General features: G+C 39.5%; 1 protein-coding gene across 5 annotated transcripts in view; it reads left to right on the top strand.

Annotated features, from left to right (window-relative positions):
* Window positions 1-18,439, top strand: part of LOC122564828 (spermatid perinuclear RNA binding protein) — a 167,565-nt gene extending 149,126 nt beyond the window's left edge. For all 5 annotated transcript variants that reach the window (XM_043720135.1, XM_043720131.1, XM_043720134.1 and 2 more), the window contains 4 exons: window positions 4,123-4,263; window positions 4,642-4,768; window positions 14,821-14,865; window positions 17,973-18,439. In XM_043720135.1, the coding sequence (XP_043576070.1) occupies window positions 4,123-4,263; window positions 4,642-4,768; window positions 14,821-14,865; window positions 17,973-18,055 (396 nt within the window). In that variant the 3' untranslated portion in view covers window positions 18,056-18,439. The remainder of the gene's footprint in view (window positions 1-4,122; window positions 4,264-4,641; window positions 4,769-14,820; window positions 14,866-17,972) is intronic.
* Window positions 18,440-21,120: the final 2,681 nt, after the last annotated feature.

The raw sequence follows: 21,120 nt of genomic DNA, 5'->3' as shown, positions 1-21,120 counted from the left end.
CCACTTTCCTCTGCTGCCTGTCCCGAAGTCCACCTTGGAGGATGGTCACCCGAAGGTCCGAGGCTGAATGTCCTGGACCACTGAAGTGTTCCCCAACTGGGAGGGAACCCTCCTGTCTGTTGATTGTTGTGTGGTGCCCATTCATCCGTTGTCGTAGCCTTTGCTCAGTTTCCCCAATGTACCATGCCTCCGGGCATCCTTGCCTGCAACGTATAAGATAGACAACCTGTTGGACTTATAACCTGGTGTTATGTGATTTTTAACTTTGTACACCCCAGTCCAACACCGGCATCTCCAAATCTTGACTGATTCAGTTATCTTAGTTGTCCAACTTGTAATGTAAGTGGCTGATACATTTTGAATTTTGACCATTGAGTGTCAGGAATTCTAGAAACTAAGTTGAAGATCCAGTTATTGCTCAGTGGATAGCCATCCAACATGTTGAATGTGCATCCACAGTTCCAAGACACAACTCCAGAATAAGATAATGTAAATTGAACTGGAAATTTCAACTGCTATATGAAAGGCATAGTTCAGGTGAGGCATTGAAAAAGACCAGTGTCTTGCCTAATATGGAAAGAGCCAATCAATTAGTAGTACTGTCTCTTAGCCTGCAGCCCAGCAGATTTTCCTCTTTCAAGAATATATTGAATTCCCCATGAAAGGTTACGATTGAATCTGCCGCCACCATTCTTCTGATAGTAGTATATTCCAGATTGTAACTTGCTATGTCAAGTTAAAAACAGAATTCACATCTCCCCTCCATCAATCTTAAAACAGTTACCCTAATTCTGCTTGCTTTGGTGACCGATCTTCCTGTCAGTGAAAACAATTTGCCCCCATCTTCTAACATAAGAGGGCTTCTTTCTTTCTCTTCCTTCAAGTATCTCACCTTGTCACCTTCTTGTACCTCTCCTTTAAAATTCTTGTTGCATTACTACACTTATCCCCAAAGTCACCCACCCCCAAAGGTATCCTCACTTTTGCAGCTGGGTATCAACTCTCTTCTATTTTCTACTAAACTGAGCTCCTTTTACTGACACTGCCCCTCAATTCACTGACCTGATTCCCTCACTTTCACCTCTTTCTCCAAAAAAGTATCCTGTTTTTGGCACCTAACAAACCAGTCCTTGCCTGAACTGCAAGAAAAACAAGACCATCTCTGATCATTTGCTTTCATTGTTCATCATATATACACCCCTTTCCAATTCCATCCCCTTCTGAGGTTCTGCTAGATAAAAATGATTTTCACAGCCAAGTCACTACAGTACATTTTCTGAATCCCAATACTTGAATCTCTGTTAATCGTGATGCTCCTGCAGTCGTCAGTTTGCTTAACTACTCCCTCATTTTAGTCTTTATTTTCTATCCCCCTATAATGTATTTGCTATCTGCTATTCTAATTGAGCCCCAAGAATAGACTTCATCTTTACTCCCTCAAATTTAAAGAGGGCAGTCTTGTAAAGCTGTGGTGGAAACTGGTTTACCCATTCTGGCTGATTAATATTAAATGCTATTAGATTTCATTCTTTTCTGGCAAAATCGTACCTTACTCAATGATTCTAGAGATCAAAGGTTACCATAGATTTCTCCACCACTAACAGTTGTCTTAAAATCCTAACTGCCAAGCACCCCCAAGAAGAATTTGCCACAATACTGCGATCTGTTCCATTCCACCCTTTTTCCTTTATCCACAAAGCTAATTTGGTTCCTCCTACTCAAGTGCCTTCACCAAGCTCCTCTTGTCCGTGAAAACTACTGACTATGCAATCTAGCTAGCGAAGTGTCAAGGCCAAATCTTGGGGTGAACAGATTCTTCCTATCACCATGATACAGAGTCACTTTACAGTATCCTAAGGAGTTGCTTGCTCTGCCTGTTAACTTGTAAGACAGGAACATCCATCTGATGACCAGGAGCATTGCAAGATACAAGATAAACATAGGAGCAGAAGGAGGCTATTCGACCCTTCAAGCCTGCTCCGCTGATCGCCCAACTGAATAGCCTAATCCTGCTGTAGAAACATAGAAGATAGTAAAAACTACCACTGCTTATTTTGGCCTAATGCCCAAATCCGAACAAGCGTTGTAGAAAGCAAAAGTTGAATTGAGCTCATTATTCTTTGTTTCCTCATCAAGTTTGAAAATGTACCTAGTTATCTCAAGTGAAACACTGAGTATAAGGGGCAAGGCTCATTACTAGACTATTCCGAAACATAGATGCTAAAATACTTTAAAATCTTTTGCGAGGTATTGCATTTTGGTACAACACCTAGGGGTGCAGGTACATAATTCTTTGAAGTTTGCATCACATCTTGACAGGGTGGTTAAAAAGCGTTTGGCACACTTGCCTTCATTGGTCAGTCCTTTGAGTATAGGAGTTGGGAAGTTATATTGAGGTTGTACAGGACGTTGGTGAGGCCTCTCTGGAATATGGTGTCCTGTTCTGGTTGGCCAGTTATAAAAAGGATATTGTCAAGCTGGAGAGGGTTCAGAAGAGGTGTACCAGGACGTTACCGGTTATGGAAGGTTTGAGTTATAAAGAAAGGCTGGAACTTCTTTCGCTGGAGCGTAGGAGGTTAAGAGGTGACATGATAGAAGTTCATAAAATAATGAGAGGTATAGATAGAGTTAAGGGTAGTTGTCTTTTCCCTAAGATGGGGAATTTCAAGACTAGGGGGCACATTTTTAAGGTGAGAGCAATTTTAAAAAGACATGAGGGGCAAATTGTTTACGCACTAAGGTAGTTTGCGTGTGGAATGAACTTCCTGAGAAAGTGGTGGATGTGGGTTCAAGTACAGCATTTGAAAGACATTTGGATAGATACATGATTAGGAAAGGTTTAGAGGGATATGGACCAGGAGCAGGCAGGTGGGACTAGTTTCGTTTGGGATTATGTTCGGCATGGACTGGTTAGACGAAAGGATCTGTTTCTGTGCTGTATAACTCCTGCTATAAGTTATTCATGTAAGGATGTTAATCATTTGCTCTCCATGTGCATAAATAGAGAAATGTTTGACGTTAAATTTCCATTCATTGGCTATACAATGCAATTGTTGGACTTGCATATGTTTATTATTCAAAGTCCAGTCTTTGTATATATGCATACTTGCACTGATGTTTTTTAAGAAATTGAACAAATCTGAACATGGTTTTGGTATTGACTGAAGTGGTTTATAAATATAATAATTCTGTTTGGGACATGAATAAATATTGCTATTGATTCATTTGATGCCTTAAGTACATTACAAATCCTTGGCAGCAGGTACAGTTCAGTCTACAGACAATTTACCATAATGAGTTAGATATGAGCCAATTGCAATTTGTTATTCATAATTATCTAATAGTTTTTACAGGATCTAGAACATAGAACAGTACAGCAAAGGAACAGGCCCTTTGGCCCATCATGTCTGTGCTGACTATGATGCAATTGTATATTAGTCCCAGTCTGCCAGCATACCATCCATATCCTTCTGTTCTCTGCCTGTTCACCTGTCTACCTAAATGCCTTAAGCTTTGTTAACATACCTGCTTACACCTCCTTCCCTGGCAGTGCATTCTGAGCACTTACCACTCTGTGTAAAAATATAACTTGCCTTGTACATCTCATTTAAACTTTCCCCCTCTCACCTTAAACAGATACCCCCTAGTATTTGACATTTCCACTCTGGGGAAAAGACTCCTGACTACCTGCCCTATCCATGCCTCATGTAATTTTCTTATTTCTTGTATTTCATGTATGCTCCTTATTAGGTTGCCCCTCAGCAGTGGCCGCTCTAGTGAAAACAATCCAACTTTGTCCAACCTCCCCTTATAACTCATACATTCCAAACCAAGCAAAATCCTGCTAATATTTTTGTACCCTCTCCAAAGCCTCCACATTCTTCCTATAGTGTGCAACCAGACTGCACATAGTACTCCAAGTGTGACCTAATAAGCTGTAACTTGACTCAACCTTTATGCTCAATGCTGCAACTAGTGAAGGCAAGCATGCTGTATGCTGTCTTTATTACTTTATCCCCTTTTGTTGCCACTTTCAGGGAGTTATGGACTTGCCCGCCAAGATTCGTCTGCATATCAGCACTGCTATTGCCATCTAATTGATATTTCACATTTGCTTTGCAGGTGGAAGTAGATGGTCAGAAGTTCAAAGGAGCAGGCCCTAATAAGAAAGTCGCAAAAGCCAGTGCTGCTTTAGCAGCCCTTGAAAGATTGTTTTCTGGTCCAAGTGCTGCAAACAACAAGAAAAAGAGGACAGGTCCTCCGGTAAAGTTTCTATTATTTATTACTTGCTTCTTTAACATTTAGGAATGTGAATTAGGTTAGTGTTTGATCACACATCACATGCAAACAGTTTTTGATTCAGCAATAAATATATTTACCAATCCAAAGGTCATATTAGTTATATATGCTTGGAGCAATTTTTCTGCAATTTTATCAATTTCTACAACATTTCTATATTACTTGCTTGTAAGTTCTGCAAATGTGCTTTAAACTCTGCAAGTGGAATGTGTGTTAATAAACTAGACCATTCTGGATTGACTCTCTCTAAAGCTGAAATTATGCTGCTTTTTATTTTAACAGATACATTAATCTGAATGAAATGATTTTTGACTTAAGCATTTTGTGCTTCATTTTGTGTAGGCTAAGGGTCCAATCCCTACTCCAGCAGCTGCAGTCCAGACGCTCAGAGGCAGAGGCAGAGGAGCCTTGAGCAGAGGAGCATTTGCTGGTGCAGCAGTAACAGCTGCTCCAGGATATCTAACACCAGGTATGGAATGTTACAGAATTGCAGTTTTAAAAGTCGCAAATTGTTTTCTTTGTTCTTGGGATATCAATGCCACTGGCTAGTCAGTATTTATTGCTCATCCATAATTACCCTAGAGAAGGCAACTTTTGTTATAAACTCTGTGTGTTAGGATTGAGCCCTCCACTACCACCTAATGAAGGAGCGACGCTCCGCAAGCTAATGTGCTTCCAATTAAACCTGGTGTTGTGTAATTTTTAACTTTGTACACCGTAGTCCAACACCGGCATCTCCAAATCATGCCCTAGAGAAGATGGCGGTAAGCCAGCTGCAATCCTTGAGCTGCACAATTTTGAATGCACATAGTGAAGGAACAGCAATACAGTTCCCAGTCAGAATAGTGTCTTGCTTGGAGGGGAACTTATAGCTCGTGCTGCCATGCATCTACTACTTGGAAGCTTTTGATCGTCATGATTGCTGATTGACTTGAATCCATCCAGACAAATAATGAGGGTTCTATCACATTCCTGACTTGAGCATTGTAGATGGTGGGCGGGCATGAATGAGTCAGGATGTAAATTGTTTGCCACTAGGTTCCTGGTCTCTGACCTGCCCTTGTAGCCACAGCATTTATATGACTTATCCAGTTCACTTACTGGCAATGGTAATCCCCAGAATGTTGGTGGTGGAGGATTGAGCAATGGTAATGTGATTGAATTTCATGTGTTGATGGCCAGATGCTGTTTTGTTGGAAATGGTCATTGTCTGACAGTTGTGTAGTTAATTGCCACTTATCAGCCCCAATCTAGATATATTTTGAGGTCTTGTGACATGTGGCCATAGCCTGGTTCAGTATCTGAGAAGTCACAAATGATGTTGGTCATTACACAATCATCAACAAACGTCCCTGCAATTTTGAACTTCAATATCATTGAACTAGCTCAAGATTTTATGGCTGTCTTGAGAACTGGGGTTCTTGTGGTGCAATGCTAGTGTCCCTACTTCCGAGTTAGGAAGCCTGGGTTTAGGTTCAAGCTGCTCCAGTGCTGTGGAAAAACATCTCTTAACAAGTTGATTTAGAAAGTATCTACCCAAGAATTCCTGTAATGTTGCCTTGAACACTGAAATAATTGACCACCAACATCCACAACCATCTTCCTTAGTGCAAGGTATGATTCCAACCAGGGGAGAGATGTCCCACCAAATCACATTTGACTATAGCTTTGTCAGAGCTCTTGTTAAATTCAGCCTTGATGTCAAGAGCAGTCCGTCTCAGCCCACCTCTGAAGTTGTTGATGGATGTAGCAGTTTCTCACCCAGAGTACCTTCTATGCCCTTGACATTCTCTGTGCAGTTTCCAGGATTGTTTAATATGGAGGAGTACTGATTCATCAGCTGATGGATACATGATGCATGATACCAGTACATGATAATCACTTGGAAGTTTCCTTGTCTATGTTTGAGCTGATACCATAAGGCTTCATGGGATTTAGAGTCAATGTTGAGGACTCCCAGGGGTCACTCCTTTCCAAACAGTATAGCACTGTGCAGCCAACCCTGGTGGATCTATCTTGCTGTTTGACAGGACTGGGCTGTCTGAAACATTGTAAGGTATGATTTTTGTCAGACTGTTGCTTGGCTAGTCTGTGGGGCACATCCCCCAAATGAGGCACAAATCCCTCTAGATGTTAGTAAGGAGGAGTTTCCTTTTGCATAAGTTTATGCTGAGTGGTTCTTCTCGGTCTCATTCCTATTTTTAGAATTCATGATGGTTTGGTGCAGCTGGTGGCTTCCTAGTCATTTCAGAGGGCATTTAAAAGTCAATCACTTTGCCCTATGTCTGGAATCATGTAGGGCTGGCCAAAGCAGGAGGACAGATTGAGTTCCTAAAGGGCATTTGAAGTTACTGAGAATAATCTTGTTTACACTATAAAAGTGTCAGTTTCTCTGTTCATTTATCTTATGGGTATCACTGGAGGAATGCAAGAGTTAGGTTAGCTCTTTTCATATTACTCAGACAGTTGCAAAACAAGTCACACTGTTTAGAGATGTTGTTACCCACCCCTGGAGCGGGTGGGCCTCCTGGCTCAAGGCAGTGACTCTGCCTGTGCACCATAAGAGCCCTTGAAATCATGAACCAATCAACCCATCACACTCCTACTCAGGATATCTGGCAGAATTCAAACCTGGGTTTCTGGATTAATGGTCTAGTGATAATACCACTAGGACATCTCCTTTCTGAGAGAGATGGCAATCACAGGTAAATACATCAGTATCCATTAGTGAAATCCACAAGCAAATATTGCTGATTATGCACTGAAATTTAAATTTCTGAACAAATAAATAACTGGAGAGCGTATATTAATTTTAGTGAATGTTTATTCAGAATATGCTTTCTATTTTTTTATTGAGATTTTATTCTTCCATTTTGAATAGAATATTTTTATTTCGTGTATCCTGGAATTATGGACCAGATTTTCTGAAGTAACAATTTCATGCCACTGTGGCCCCTTTTTTTAAATAAAAGAAGGGAGCTCCACGTTTTTGAGAGGAGATTCTACTCTGGGTTCCCTCAAGTGTGGAGCTCTGACAATCAATGCTTTTGTAACAAATAACTGTCAGAGGAAGGCAAACCATATCCCCTTCTCACAGTAGCCAGCTGCTGTATTCTGAAACTGCAACAGCTGCTGTCAAATCATAAGTACATAAAGTAAGTGTAATGGTAGGTTGTTTGGAAGGATGCCAGGTGGGTGTTTTGATTTGGGGATATGAGGAAGCAGAAACCGTAGCGTGCCACGTAAGCAGGCTGCCGGTCTGGGAGAGGGTATGATAACAGAGGTAGGATTCCAGTTCAGTAGGGATTCAGGTAAGTTGAGTACCAGCTGGGAAAGTGGTAGGATGCAAGATGAGTAAGGAGTAGAGTGCCAGGTCTTTGGGTAAGAGATGCAGTATTTAAGGTATGTTGGAGTGGGTGGGACAAATTAGGTCTGGGTGTTGTCAGTGAGGATTGGAGTAGATTGGGAGGAGTAACTGGAGATCAGAGTCAAGACTGTGTTGCTGGGAAAGTACAGTAGGTCAGGCAGCATCCAAGGAGCAGGAGAATCGACGTTTCGAGCATAAACCCTTCATCAGGAATGAGGCTAGTGGGCTGGGGCTGAGAGGTAAATGGGAGGGGGTGGGGTGGGTAGCTGAGAAAGTAATAGGTGGATGAAGTTGAGGGAGAGGTTAATAGGTCAGAGGGGGGAGTGATGGACACATCAGGAGGGCGGTGCCAAGTTGGAGGCTTGGGTCTGGGATAATGTCAGGGGTGGAGGGGAAATGAGGAAGCTGTTGAAATCCACATTTATCCTGTGTGGTTGCAGGGTCCGAAGATGGAATATGAGGCATTCCTCCTCCAGGCGTCGGGTGGTAACGGTTTGGCGGTAGAGGAGTTTCAGGATTTGCATGTCCTTGATGGAGTAGGAGGGAGAGTTGAAGTATTCAGCCACTGGGCAGTGGGGTTAGTGGGTGCGGGTGTCCCAGAGATGTTCTCTGAAACAATCTGCAAGAAGGCGTCCTGTCTCCCTGATGTAGAGGAGATGACACCGGGTGCAACGGATGCAGTAGCTAACATTGGTAGAAGTACAGATAAATTTCTGACGGATATGGAAGGATCCCTTGGGGCAATGGACGAGGGGAGTGTGATGTGGGTGCAGGCTTTGCACTTGCTGCGGTGGCAGTGAAAGGTGCCAGGAGTGGTATGTGGGCTGGTGGGGGCATGGACCTGAGGAGGGAGTCGCGGAGCGAATGGTCTCTCTGGAACGCTGATAGGGATAGGGAGGAAATATATCTTTAGTGGGGTCCATTTGGAGGTGGCGCAAGTGGTGGAGGATAATGCGATGTATGCAGAGGTTGGTGGGGTGGAAGTAAGGACCGGGGGAGACGTCTCCTCACCATCCACCCCACCAACCCCAAAACCACCTGGCCCTCCCATTACACTCCACCAGCCCAGAATCCCCCCCCCCGTCCTCACCTTACACCCTACCAACCCCCGCATAAATCACATCATTCTCTGCCACTTCCAAATGGACCCCACCACCAATGATATATTTCCCTCCCTACGCCTATCAGAGTTCCCTCTGCGACTCCCTCGTCAGGTCCACACCCCCTACCAGCCCACACCCCCACTCCTGGCACCTTTCCCTGCCACTGCAGGAAATGCAAAGCCTGCGCCCACACCACACTCCCCTCACCTCCATTCAAGGCCCCAAGGGATCCTTCCATATTCGTCAGAAATTTACCTGTACCTCTACCAATATCATATACTGCATCCGTTGCACTCGGTGTCGTCTCCTCTACATCGGGGAGACAGGATGCCTTCTTGCAGATTGTTTCAGAGATCATCTCTGGGACACCCGCACCCACCAACCCCACCACCCTGTGGCTGAATACTTCAACTCCCCCTCCCACTCCGTCAAGGGCATGCAGGTCCTGGGCCACCTCCGCTGCCAAACCGTTACCACCCGATGCATGGAGGAGGAATGCCTCATATTCCAGCTTAGAACCCTGCAACCACACAGGATAAATGTGGATTTCAACAGCTTCCTCACTTCCTCCCCAGGTATTATCCCAGTCCCAAGCCTCCAACTTGTCACCGCCCTCTGGACCTGTCCATCACTGCCCCCTCTGACCTATCACCTTTTCCCTCACCTTCATCTGCCTATCGCTTTCCTAGCTACCCACCCCAACCCCCTCCCATTTATCTCTCAACCCTGGCGCACTAGCCTCATTCCTGATGAAGGGCTTTTGCCCGAACGTCGATTCTCCTGCTCCTCGGATGCTGCCTGATCTGTGCTTTCCCAGCAACACACACTCGACTCTGATCTCCAGCATCTGCAGTCCTCACTTTCTCCTAATATGGAGTTTGAGCCAGTTTGTTTTTGGTTTGTAGGGGGGAGAATCTGTTTGTGTCTGGAGCTGAAGGTGTATGTCGGGTCAGGGCCAGGGGAGTGATGGGTGTTGGATCCAGTTTCGATAGAGACTGAAAGCATTTGATGTAGATTGAATTTTCCACTGGATAATCTATCTCCCGGGCAGTTCCTGCAGTGGATGCTACAATGGGGATTCTGTAAGGTCTCCAAATTCAACTCCTAATTATGCTGGCATGACAGCTGTCAAACTCAGTTTAAAACCTGAGCATATAAAAAGACATCTTAAACCTGAGCAAAAGTCTGAAATGCCAAGCAGACTTAATTGAAGCTCCTGGTCTCTTAGTACAGCATCAGTCATCAGATATAGATGGGTGTGTCAGCTAAATGAGCATATATTTGTAGTCTCTCGATTTACAGACATTCACTGTTGGTTGCTTGATCCTTTCCACTCTTGTCCTAACTGTGGCAAAGATTAACCAACAATTTTTTTAATGATTTAGAACAAGTAAGAAATGTTTATCTGTATCAAGGTTAATTTATTCAGGTGCCCAAGATGAATAAATGCCCAGAGATTATTTCAGCATTCCCTCCCAACTTGTTATTTTTAAATCATTTTGCACCAGTAACAGGAGATATACCTTATTTGTTCATGACCTGGAAAGTGTAGCCAATGTAGAACTCCAGGAACAGCACATTCCCTGCTAGTGGGCTGCTGTGTTATAGACAATAGGTGCAGGAGTAGGCCATTCTGCCCTTCGAGCCTGCACCACCATTCAATATGATGGCTGATCGTCTTTAATCAGTATCCTGTTCCTGCCTTATCTCCAAAACTCTTGATTCCACTATCCTTGAGAGCTCTATCCAACTCTTTCTTAAATGAATCCAGAGACTGGGCCTCCACTGCCCTCTGGGGCAGAGCATTCCACACAGCCAGCACTCTCTGGGTGAAGAAGTTTCTCCTCATCTCTGTCCTAAATGGTCTACCCCGTATTTTTAAGCTGTGTCCTCTGGTTCGGCACTCACCCATCAGCGGAAACATGTTTCCTGCCTCCAGAGTGTCCAATCCTTTAATAATCTTATATGTCTCAATCAGATCGCCTCTCAGTCTTCTAAATTCAAGGGTATACAAGCCCAGTTGCTCCAGTCTTTCAACGGTTAAAATTTTTACAATTTTAAAAACGTATATTTACATGGATCCCAGGGTTACATGATGTAAACTAATCTGTGGCAAATCAGTTAAATGGTTTATTTTTCCAGTGATTTTCCAGTAACTTTATGCTGTGCTGCCAATGATCATGTGAAGTAATCAAGGGAGCTACCATCTGGAGGTCAGGCACTTCTGTAAAGGGAAGGGAGAAAAGGAAAATTGACATGGTTCAGTGTGTCATTTTCGCATACTACTTAGCAACTGTATTGAGAATTCTATTTGGAATCAAATTTGTTGCTGATTATTTTGTTCACGGGAAAGTCCACTTTCAGTTATGTAACAAATCGTGCAGGGCCTTTTGAGATTTTTGGCAACTAAATTCAAAGAATTTTAATATTCATTCATGTAATATGGCATTGTTAGCTAGGCCAGCATTTAGTTCTCATCCCTAATAGCCAGCTGGCAGTTAAGGGTTAATCACCATTGGTCTGGAGTCGCATGTAGGCCAGACAAGGTGAGGATACCAATTTCCTGGAGTTCAAGATTACTAGTCTAGTGGCTAATCCAAAAATACTATACAAAGCCATCTATTTTGTTATTTAGAAGCCACTTAATTTTTAGGGACGTAGTTGCTGGATTTTTGAAATTATACATTGAATGTTAAGAGCCCCTAGAACACACAACGGTTTTAATAATATATTTCATTTTTTTCACACTCCAATTTAGTCCTTCTAGTTCTACTGACAATGGTAATTCTTGCTAGAATGGTAGTCCATAGATAAGTCACTCAATTGGTTATTAATTCTAAGAATGTTTGTAGATAATTGATTTACTGTTATGTCATCTGTATCTTACTATTCTCCTGTTTTGGTTCTTCCCATACTAACTTGGCGAAGTGACCAGAGATTGGAAGAAAACTTCCAGTGGTTGGCTTTAGCTAACATGGCATTCTGCTCTCCCAAGTCACAATGTTTTGCATATATTTTACACACCCACATTAGCCACGGTTTGGACCATAGCAGTCTCATCTCTGAATCAGAAAATAGAGGATTCCAGTCCCCTTCCAAGACTTGAGAACAAAAATCAAGCTTAGAGATCCAGTTATAGAGTCATAGAGCTGTGTAGCACAGAGACAGACTCTTTGGTTCAACTCGTTATTGCAACTAGATATCCTAAATTAATCTAGTCCCATTTGCCAGGATTTGGTCCCAATCCCGCTCAACTCTTCCTATTCAAAATCCCATCCAGATACCTTTTTAAATATTGTAATTGTACTCGCTTCCATCACTTCCTTTGGCAACTCATTCCATATCTGTACAATCCTCTGTGTGAGAAAGGTGCCCCTTAGGTCCCTTTTAAATCTTTCCCTCCTTGTCTTAAACCTATGCCCTCTTAGTTTTGGACCCTGGGAGAAAGGCCTTGGCTATTCAGGGCCCTTAACAAGGCCCCTCATGATTTTATAAACTTCTATGTGTTCACGCCTCAGCCTTCGCTCCAGGGAAAATAACCCCAGCCTATTCAGTCTCTCCCTGTAGCTCAAACCCTCAACCCTAGCAACATCTTGTAAACACTTTCTGAACCGTTTCAAGTCTTACAACTCCCTTCCTACAGCAGGGGAACCAGAAGTGAGCGCAGTATTCTAAAAGTGGCCTAACCAGTGTCCTGTACAGCCACAATTTGACATTCCAATTCCTACAATGACCAGTAAAGGCAGGCATGCCAAACACCGCCTTCTCTATTCTATCCACTTTCAAGGAACTATGAACCTGCACTCTAAGGTCTCTTTGTTCAGCAACACTCTCCAGGACCTTACCATTAAGACAAAGGCGCAGTTTTTCTGATGAGATGTTAAAGCAAGGGTCTATCTGTCAATGATCTATCATCCATATAAAGTATCCCGTGACTCTATTTTGAGAGAATTTATCCCAGTATTTTGGTTAATATTTATCCCACGGACTCAATGTCTTTAAAGTAGGTTATATGTTTGTTAAATTGATTACTGTATTTCCTTGGCTGTGAAGCACTCTTTGAATGTAAAATGGCTATGAAAGATGCTATGTATTAATACCTTGTTTCACTTCTCAATGTTACTCAATATCCTATCAATTTAGACACTGGACTAAAGGAGAATGATCAAAAAAATTGTCAAAGTCTGGATTTTAAGAAAAAGAAGAAAGTAGAGGGCTATGTTTGATCAAGCTGAATTGAAAAGGATGCTGAGATTGCAAATATCTAGTTCAGGCTGAGATAATGGCATAGGTACAACTCAATGACAGTGGTATTCATTCTTGGCCATCCTGTCCCAGGGGAGGTTCCAGTCTGTTTCTTAATTAAGATAAACTGAGAAATCCTCTCAAATGTGCAACTGTTCCCCTACCTGGGGAATCACCTGTCATCCAAGACTGTTATTGATGTGAAAATCCAGCGTAGCATCCAATTTGCAAGCACTGCCTTTGGATACTAAAGGATGGGAGTCTTCGACCATGACATGCATACTGGTACTAAGAGCCTTGTGTATTAGGCATTTGTCTTTCTGACTCTTCTATATGGTTTCGAAACTTGGACTATGTATAGATGCTTCTCAAGGCTCTGGAGAAGCACCATCAGCGCTGTTTGAGACTGTTTTCTGCAACAACTGGGAGGACAAGCATAGCAAAGCAACCTTTTTGAAGGAGCCAATAGCACCTGTTTTAAGGCAGAAATCTTTGCCCAGCTCATGGAAGACAGTCTAATGAAAGGACCAAGAAAGCACTTCAAAGACATCCTGAAGACTTACCTCAAGAAATGTGACATCGAATACAGACATCAATGCCAGGTGACCCTCACTCAAAGTTCTGCAAGAATCCCGTCAGCAAGAGAAAGTATGAAAAAGGAAGAAGAGAAAGGAATGCCAGGAATCTCAAGGCCAAGGACAAACTGCACCTGCCAAATGTGTGGTCAGAGATCTGGCTCTAGGCTCAGCTGATCAGCCAGGTGATGACCAGTGACATGAATTCCTTAGGTGGACAGAAATACTGATGATGATTATAGGAGTGATGTCTGTCTTGGCAGGAATTGAAGAAACTGGTTTTGGTCTTCACAATGTTTACTTGGAGGACATTGCAACTTACCCAAAACCATTTATCATACAAGTGATCTGATAACATCGCAAAAGCACAATTAGGAGAGTGAGAGCTGGCTCTCATTGTACTACTGTTTCCGGATGGTGTCTTTGAGAGGCAGCATTTCAATGAGAAAGAAATTCTTAAGACATAGTAGCAGAAGTAGGTCATTCAGCCAATAGAGTCTGCTCCGCCATTCAGTGAGATCATGGCTGATCTGATAACCCTCAAATACACCTTACTGCCTTTTACCCAAAACCTCTGGTTCCGTTATTGATGAACAGTCTATATTAGTCTTGAATATACTTAATGTCCCCACCGCAACAACCCTCTGTGGTAGGAAATTCCACAAGTTAACATTTCAATTAAGCCATTACGACATATGCTGTGGCTATAATGAGAAGGTAACCGTGAAATCAAATGAGGTAGTCCCATTGATATATTCATTGGTGGAGAGACGTTGTGAAGGTGCACATGCCTTTTCAGTAACAATGAGGTAAAAAAGAGGAGAATAATTTTAATTATGAAAATATTCATGTTTTAACTGTTCTGTTTTACTTCCGGTTTTAATATTATTACTCACTCTTCGTGATGAAGGCTTTACTTTAGTTTTTGATTTTATTGTAGACGTTCTCAAAAATATGTATCCTTTTTAAGAAAGAAAAGCAGTGTACTGTATTAGGATTGATTTGGTAACTATTCTGGTAACTAGTTTTAACTTAATTTTTGACGAGTGTTTGAAAATGGGTAAATGTAGTTCTTAATGAAACCACAAGCATGTGGACCCACAATATGGTAAATTAAGAGCAGTAAAGTAGACTACTGAATAAAATTACTTTTATTACTTTGGGTATTCTTACTAACAAAGTACATTAGTACTAAAATAGGAAAATAACATTGATTTCCTTTCATCTTTAGGTTATGGGGCACCATATGGATACAGTGCTGCTGCCCCAGCTTACGGTATGTATGGTAACTCAGTCAATTATGACTCTATGCTGAGGATCATTTCCTTTGTGCCTTAATCTAGAACATATATATATATCTCCCTTTGGAGATATCTGTATGTGTGAATATTGACAACCCAACGAGTACTGAAAAATGTTTCCTGATTATTTTTTGTTAATTCTACCTTTTGTGCATTCAACCACACATTGTGAAAATATTTCTGATTTCAATTTTGTACATTTATAAAGTAGCATTCTCGAGAATATGGAACATATTGAAAACTCAGACAATTTAAATTTTTTCAAAAATTCATTTGCCTTAAGTACTCTGAAGGGTTCAATGTTGCATTTCATTAAAAATAAGATTTTTTTTTAATAGTAACAAGTTCATTTTGATCTATAAGTTTGTACAAAAGCAGTCCATTGATCTTTGACACAACTTTATACGCAATGGGAGAATTCAGCATAACCTTGTGTTTATTTTTATGGTTGGAGCTTCTCTTGCAAAGAAAAATTACATTGTAGAGGGACTGCTTATAAACTGCTTGTCCCCCTCCTTGCTAAATTGTACATTTTATTAAATGTTCCAATGCTTACAGCCATTAGATGCTCTATTCAAAGCACACTGCACTGCCAGACAAATTGGCAAGTATCCTGTTGTAATATCTTGTAGCCCTAAGCAGGCATAATTAATTTTAAGTTGTAAGTGTAAGATGAAATCATAATTAGTTGAGAAGTTACACCATTTATGTTTAAAAAAAAATGTAATGCTGCTGAATGATATGCCACCATTCATTTATCTAAATGTTTGAGCAATGATTACAATTCCAAAGGCCTTTAGAACATGAATGTAAGGGGGTTGGTTAGCTTCATATTGTAACCCACACATTAAATAGATGAGCAGCAAGATGGAAGAATGTCAACATTTCTGCCCATCTGATGATTGATTCTCTGACAGTTTGCATATCCTTGACAGCTGAAAAGCTTGGTGAAATGGCTGGCATTTTGGTCAATCGCAGGACTGTGAAAAATATTTCTTCTTGTGAACAATTTTATCTGTGACCAAAACAAATCTTTCCCCAGCTGTTAAACTCTTTGATTTTTTTCATATTTTCCCAGTTCTTTGAAATTTTCAAAATAAATTTGACTATTATCTAATTTAATTAGGTTGAGGCTGAAAAAAGTTGATTTAAATCTGTAACTTTGAAAGTATTTGAGGTAGACAAACAGAACTCGTCGTCTTATCTAGTAAATCAAGATTTTAAAGATGTACTTACGTAATAGAAAAGTACAATTTTAAATCAAGGCAACTTGAAACAATCATTAATTATTTTGTAGTACACTTTCAGCAATATCCAAGTCATTGGCCCCACCACACTTCATTATAGCAGGTAAATGCTTAGTACTGGGAGAATAATAATTAATTCCAACTTTTACCAACCTTTTCACTGTTCTCACATTTTTTTGTACTGTAGTACACACTTATTCTAATGTTGCAACAATACAGACAGGTTTCCATAACTTGCTAAAATAAGCTTGATTTAATCACAGAAACTGGCACCATGCTGTTGCTTTGAATGAGTCATATGTGCAAATGATGACAAACAAATGTAAGATTTATTTGGATTCTGAGTTGGGCTGCACATGTGAGCAGCTTAAATATCACGGTAGTTCCAAATATAAATCTGCAAAGTTTGCTAAGACAGTCGCAGCTGGTATGCATCTGAAATAACTTACCTGCTATATTTCCAAAATCAATCCAGAACACCGCAATTTTTTTTCTGTCAGTTGCTGTTGCAACGTCACTGCAGCAATGTTCAACACAGTCCAAATTAATGTTATTTCTCAAAGAGATGATTGTCATCATTTCTCTTATAAAGACTCTGTGTTTCTCCAGTGTCTAGATGTGATGCAAAACAATATTCGACACGGCTGTTTCCTTGGCTGTAGGTTGAAAGTGTCTTAATGCCTTTGTAAGCTGTTGCATGTTGGGAAATTTGCACTTCAGTCATCTGGTGCTGTTAAAACACCTACTGTTGCTGCTTTGTGATTTCTAATGATAATTAAAATTGAGAATAAGAAATCTGTCTAGATATATAGAATTTTGTGAGGCCACAAGAACTTAGTATTCAACCAAATAACATTTAATTAACAACCCATAGATCTTTCCAGATATGCTTTTCAAATGAAATACAAAATAATGTTTCTGTGGATGGTATCTGATTTAGATTCAGATTTTCTGAAAACTATGTAGTAGTATAGCTTTTTTGAAGTGGTTACTGAAGCAATGTGGTGTAAATCTGTTAAGAGTTTGCTGTCCGGGTGGGCTAGAGACTACTTCTTTATAGTAATCTAGAATTATAACTTCATACACACAATTGGAGTGAAACAGTTAATGTCCAAGTCGATCTCCATTGTCAAGCAATATATACACGTTTAGTTGAAATTATTTTCTGTTACGTTACAAGTTCCCTACTCCAAATATTACTGATTACAAAGTCTTGTAAAATACTCTGTTAAAAGATAGAAATGGGTACATTTTAAAGAGAAAATGAGAGTTAGCTCAGTTGGGAAAGAGAATATTTTGCAAACATGATGAGGTTGTATCATGAACCACAGCTCCAATGTTTAACACCATTTTGCATGCTATTTTCTTTCAACACCTGGGTTAAATAGAAATCTTAATTTTTTTTTCAAATTAGCAGAATTGCAGCTACTCCTACTGTCCCATTTAATAATTATTTAATAAATCATTTATGCAAATAATGAGGTTTGTATTCAGCAGGATAAGTTTTATTTTAAAACATAGCATATAAAGAAATGTTCAAAGTTTCATACTTGTTTCCAGTACTTAAATAAAAGTATCATGTGGGCACAGCTGTGCATAAAAATTCAAGTTTCCAAGCATTTGAATTACACAGTTTGTAATAGTATCCATTTTAATGTCTATTGTTTTGTAAACTGGTTCAATAAAATTAGGTGGTATATATAAAGCAAAATAAATACATTGAAATTGAATGGCTAATCTGGAAAGATCTACGGTGACAGAACCTTATATTCTTAAGTCATTTTAATGGACCATTAAACTTATTTGGGGTCCTTTCGTTTCTTCTCTCTCTATAGGTTTGCCAGGCAAGAGAATGCTTCTGTTCCCTGTTATGAAAATTCCAACATATCCTGTTCCCCTTTACTCCTTTTTCAGCTAATTACTGTATTAGAAGCCTAACAACTGATTCTGATCACAATAGCAAAAAAAGTGAGCATTAGGAGAAAAAAGTTGCTTTTTTAATTAAATTTCTTTTGAAAATGTTGTATGAAGCAAATTATTTGTAAAATAATTTTTCCTATCTTTTTGATTTTAACAAAAAGGCTTAGTTCATTAAAACTTGAAGATGTACTGTGAAATGTTACCTCATTCTCAATATAACTTATGCCAGCCTTCTGTGGTAGAAAGTAATAAACTTTTAAAAAAAACCTCACAGACATTTTAATTGAATCATAGCTTCTGAAGAATTTTATGGAAGCTTATTTGTGAAGGATGTATAGATAATAGATCTCTGATCACAAATAAACACTTTGTTTCAGAACTAGCCAGTGTATTGCCTGTTTTATAAATCACTTTATGTAGCAAAGCCTTAACCCAGTATTGTGCATATGCTCTGTACTGGCCATCATTTGTGTAATGAAATGGTACTTGCCCTCCCCCCTCAATTTTTTAAAAATTTTATTTATAGCAATATTTAAAAATTTATTTTGAGTTGTCTCAAAAAAAGGATAGGTCACATTGAATGTTATACAAATGATGGAAACTGCAAGTGAGCTAATATACCTATGTCTTTCCTACACTCCTGGTATGAAGCATGTGTGTTAAAATTGGCTTAAGGCTGTCTTGCCTCCATAATCTCATATTTGGTTCTTGTGGCCTTTTTTATAGTTATTTGAGATGAACCTTAACTTGCATTAGTTGCTTCGAGGTAGACAGGTTTTTAATTGATGAGCTGTAGTACTAAAACAAAAAAAACTCCTTTGCTGAGAATCTTTTTCCCACTGCACAAAATGAAGAATCTGAAGCAGCAACAAGGTCCCCATGGATATTCGCTACTTAATTGTCCCAATTCTTGTTGAGTGCTGCTGTTTTTTTTTTGAAAAAGTGACACGTCTCACTCATGGGCCATCATTCTTGCATCATTGTCAAGCCTAACAGAACTTCAGATGCTTGTGTTTATATAATTGTTAACCAACGTTTTTATTCCAATGCCCTTTTTATGTATATGCATGCCTTTTGTGGAAATGATATGCCACTTTTATAGGCTTTGAGAATTATTTTAAGATCATCCTTGATTACAACGTTTCTTTCTAAGATTAAGGTACCAATCAGGTTTGTTTGCTGTTTATTCTGAGAAGGACACCTTCCTCTTAAAATCTTTTGACTATATTGGACTGTGGTAAGAATGGAAGTCAATGATAGCAGTGTCTCAAGGTGTGTACAAAAAACCTGAAATGTAATTGATTCTAAATTGACCAATACTTTTTAAGTATTGATACTCTGGAAGGATAGGAACATAAGAAATTTCCTATCAAAATTGTAGATTCCTGCTGAACAAAGTCTGAAATATCATAGATTTGCTGTTGCTAAATCTCCATAATGATGTATATATATTTAAAATGTACATACAGCACTTGTAAATCAGTGTGAAAGCAAAATACACATATTATACAACCATTCAGCACAAAACATAACTGTTAGGCTCATTTTACTTGTGCCAGCTCCGTGAGCTATCCAATTAGTCTAGCTCCTCTGCCTTTTCCCATTGTGGTCAAATTTATCCAGTTCTCTTTTTAAAGTTATTAAATATTATTTCACTGCTCTGTCAGGCAGTGCATTCCAGATTATCATCATTTACAGGTTCCACACTTCTACCACCTTTTGCGAAGAGATTTCTCCTAACATTTCCTCTGAATGGTTGCTCTCTGTTTTTAAGGTCATCTCCTGTGCTCAAATTTCTGTTCAGAGATTTTTTTTAATTCCCCCATGTATCATTCTATTCCTTTCAAGTTCCTAAAATTCTTAATCAAATTACCCTTTAGACTTCTTTATTCTGGAAAATATAAACCTAATTTATGTAAGCTGTCATCATATTCTCTAATCCTTGGAGCCATAACAATATCCTTCTTAAAGTATAGGCTTAGAATTGGACATAGTGCTCCAACTAGGGCCTGACCAGTGATTTATAAGAGTTTGGCATAACTTGCTTTGTTTTTATGCTCTGTTCTTCTGTTCAGATCCCAAATGCTTTGTCTAAATAGCTTTCTTATTGATCATGCCTCATTCAAAGTTCTGTATACTGATTTCTATCAACAAGTTCATAGTTTTTCCTGGCAAATTGATTTTTGTAAAACAATAATTCCCGTGGAGCTTGAGGAGAAATTCCCCATTTTTTTCTTGTTGGACATCTAATCCAGAATTGTGGGCAGATTGCAAAAGTGAAAACCACACCTATTGCATACAGATTACTGAAAATATTTTATTATTTCAACATCAGGCCAACTAGAGCAACAACAGCAATTTTAGATTATTTATTTATTTATTTATTTAATTTTGATTTCAAGAAAATCATCTAATTAGCACATAAAAATGCCAAACACAATGCACATGGACTCTGTAGAAAATAGTTGGTTATCATTTAACTGGACTGCTTTTTTTAAAATGGTCCTAAACTTAAGCATTGTTATCAGTCAACATTTACTTTTTCTAAATTCCTCCTGAAGTTTTGAAGGCTTTTAAAAGTTTTCTTTCCAAACCTAACTAAACAATTCCTCTACTTGAAAGACTGGTGTGAACTCTTGTCTGTCAAGAAAGAAGTATTGACGTTTAATTTATAAGAAATGTGACTGTTTATTGATGTTTATAAGTCGACCTAAAGAGTGATGTCTGTAGAAAATATTTGTTAGTAGATCAAAAACAAGTAGTACATCTGATAACCAAGAATGTAAAGGAATGATCCAAGTAGGCAAGCCATCTAATTAATTCTAGCTCCTGCAAAATCCTTCAATTTAGAGAACACCCAATAGTAGTAGTAGGCCCTAGGTATTTGGCAAAGTTTAAACAGATAATGCTATTGTCAACATTACTATGGCTTTGAAATTTGTGGAATTTATCCATTATTATAAATTGATCTTTTTTTCGAAGATTAAGGTGCCTTTTCACTGTAACCATGGTTCGTTCTTTATATATAAACAGTGTTAAAACTGAATTCATGCTGAATGCAAT

This window comes from Chiloscyllium plagiosum, chromosome 30 (assembly GCF_004010195.1).
Source record: "Chiloscyllium plagiosum isolate BGI_BamShark_2017 chromosome 30, ASM401019v2, whole genome shotgun sequence".
Lineage (NCBI taxonomy): Eukaryota > Metazoa > Chordata > Chondrichthyes > Orectolobiformes > Hemiscylliidae > Chiloscyllium > Chiloscyllium plagiosum.
Note: the sequence above shows the minus strand (reverse complement) of the source record. Positions and strands in the feature narration are given on the sequence as shown.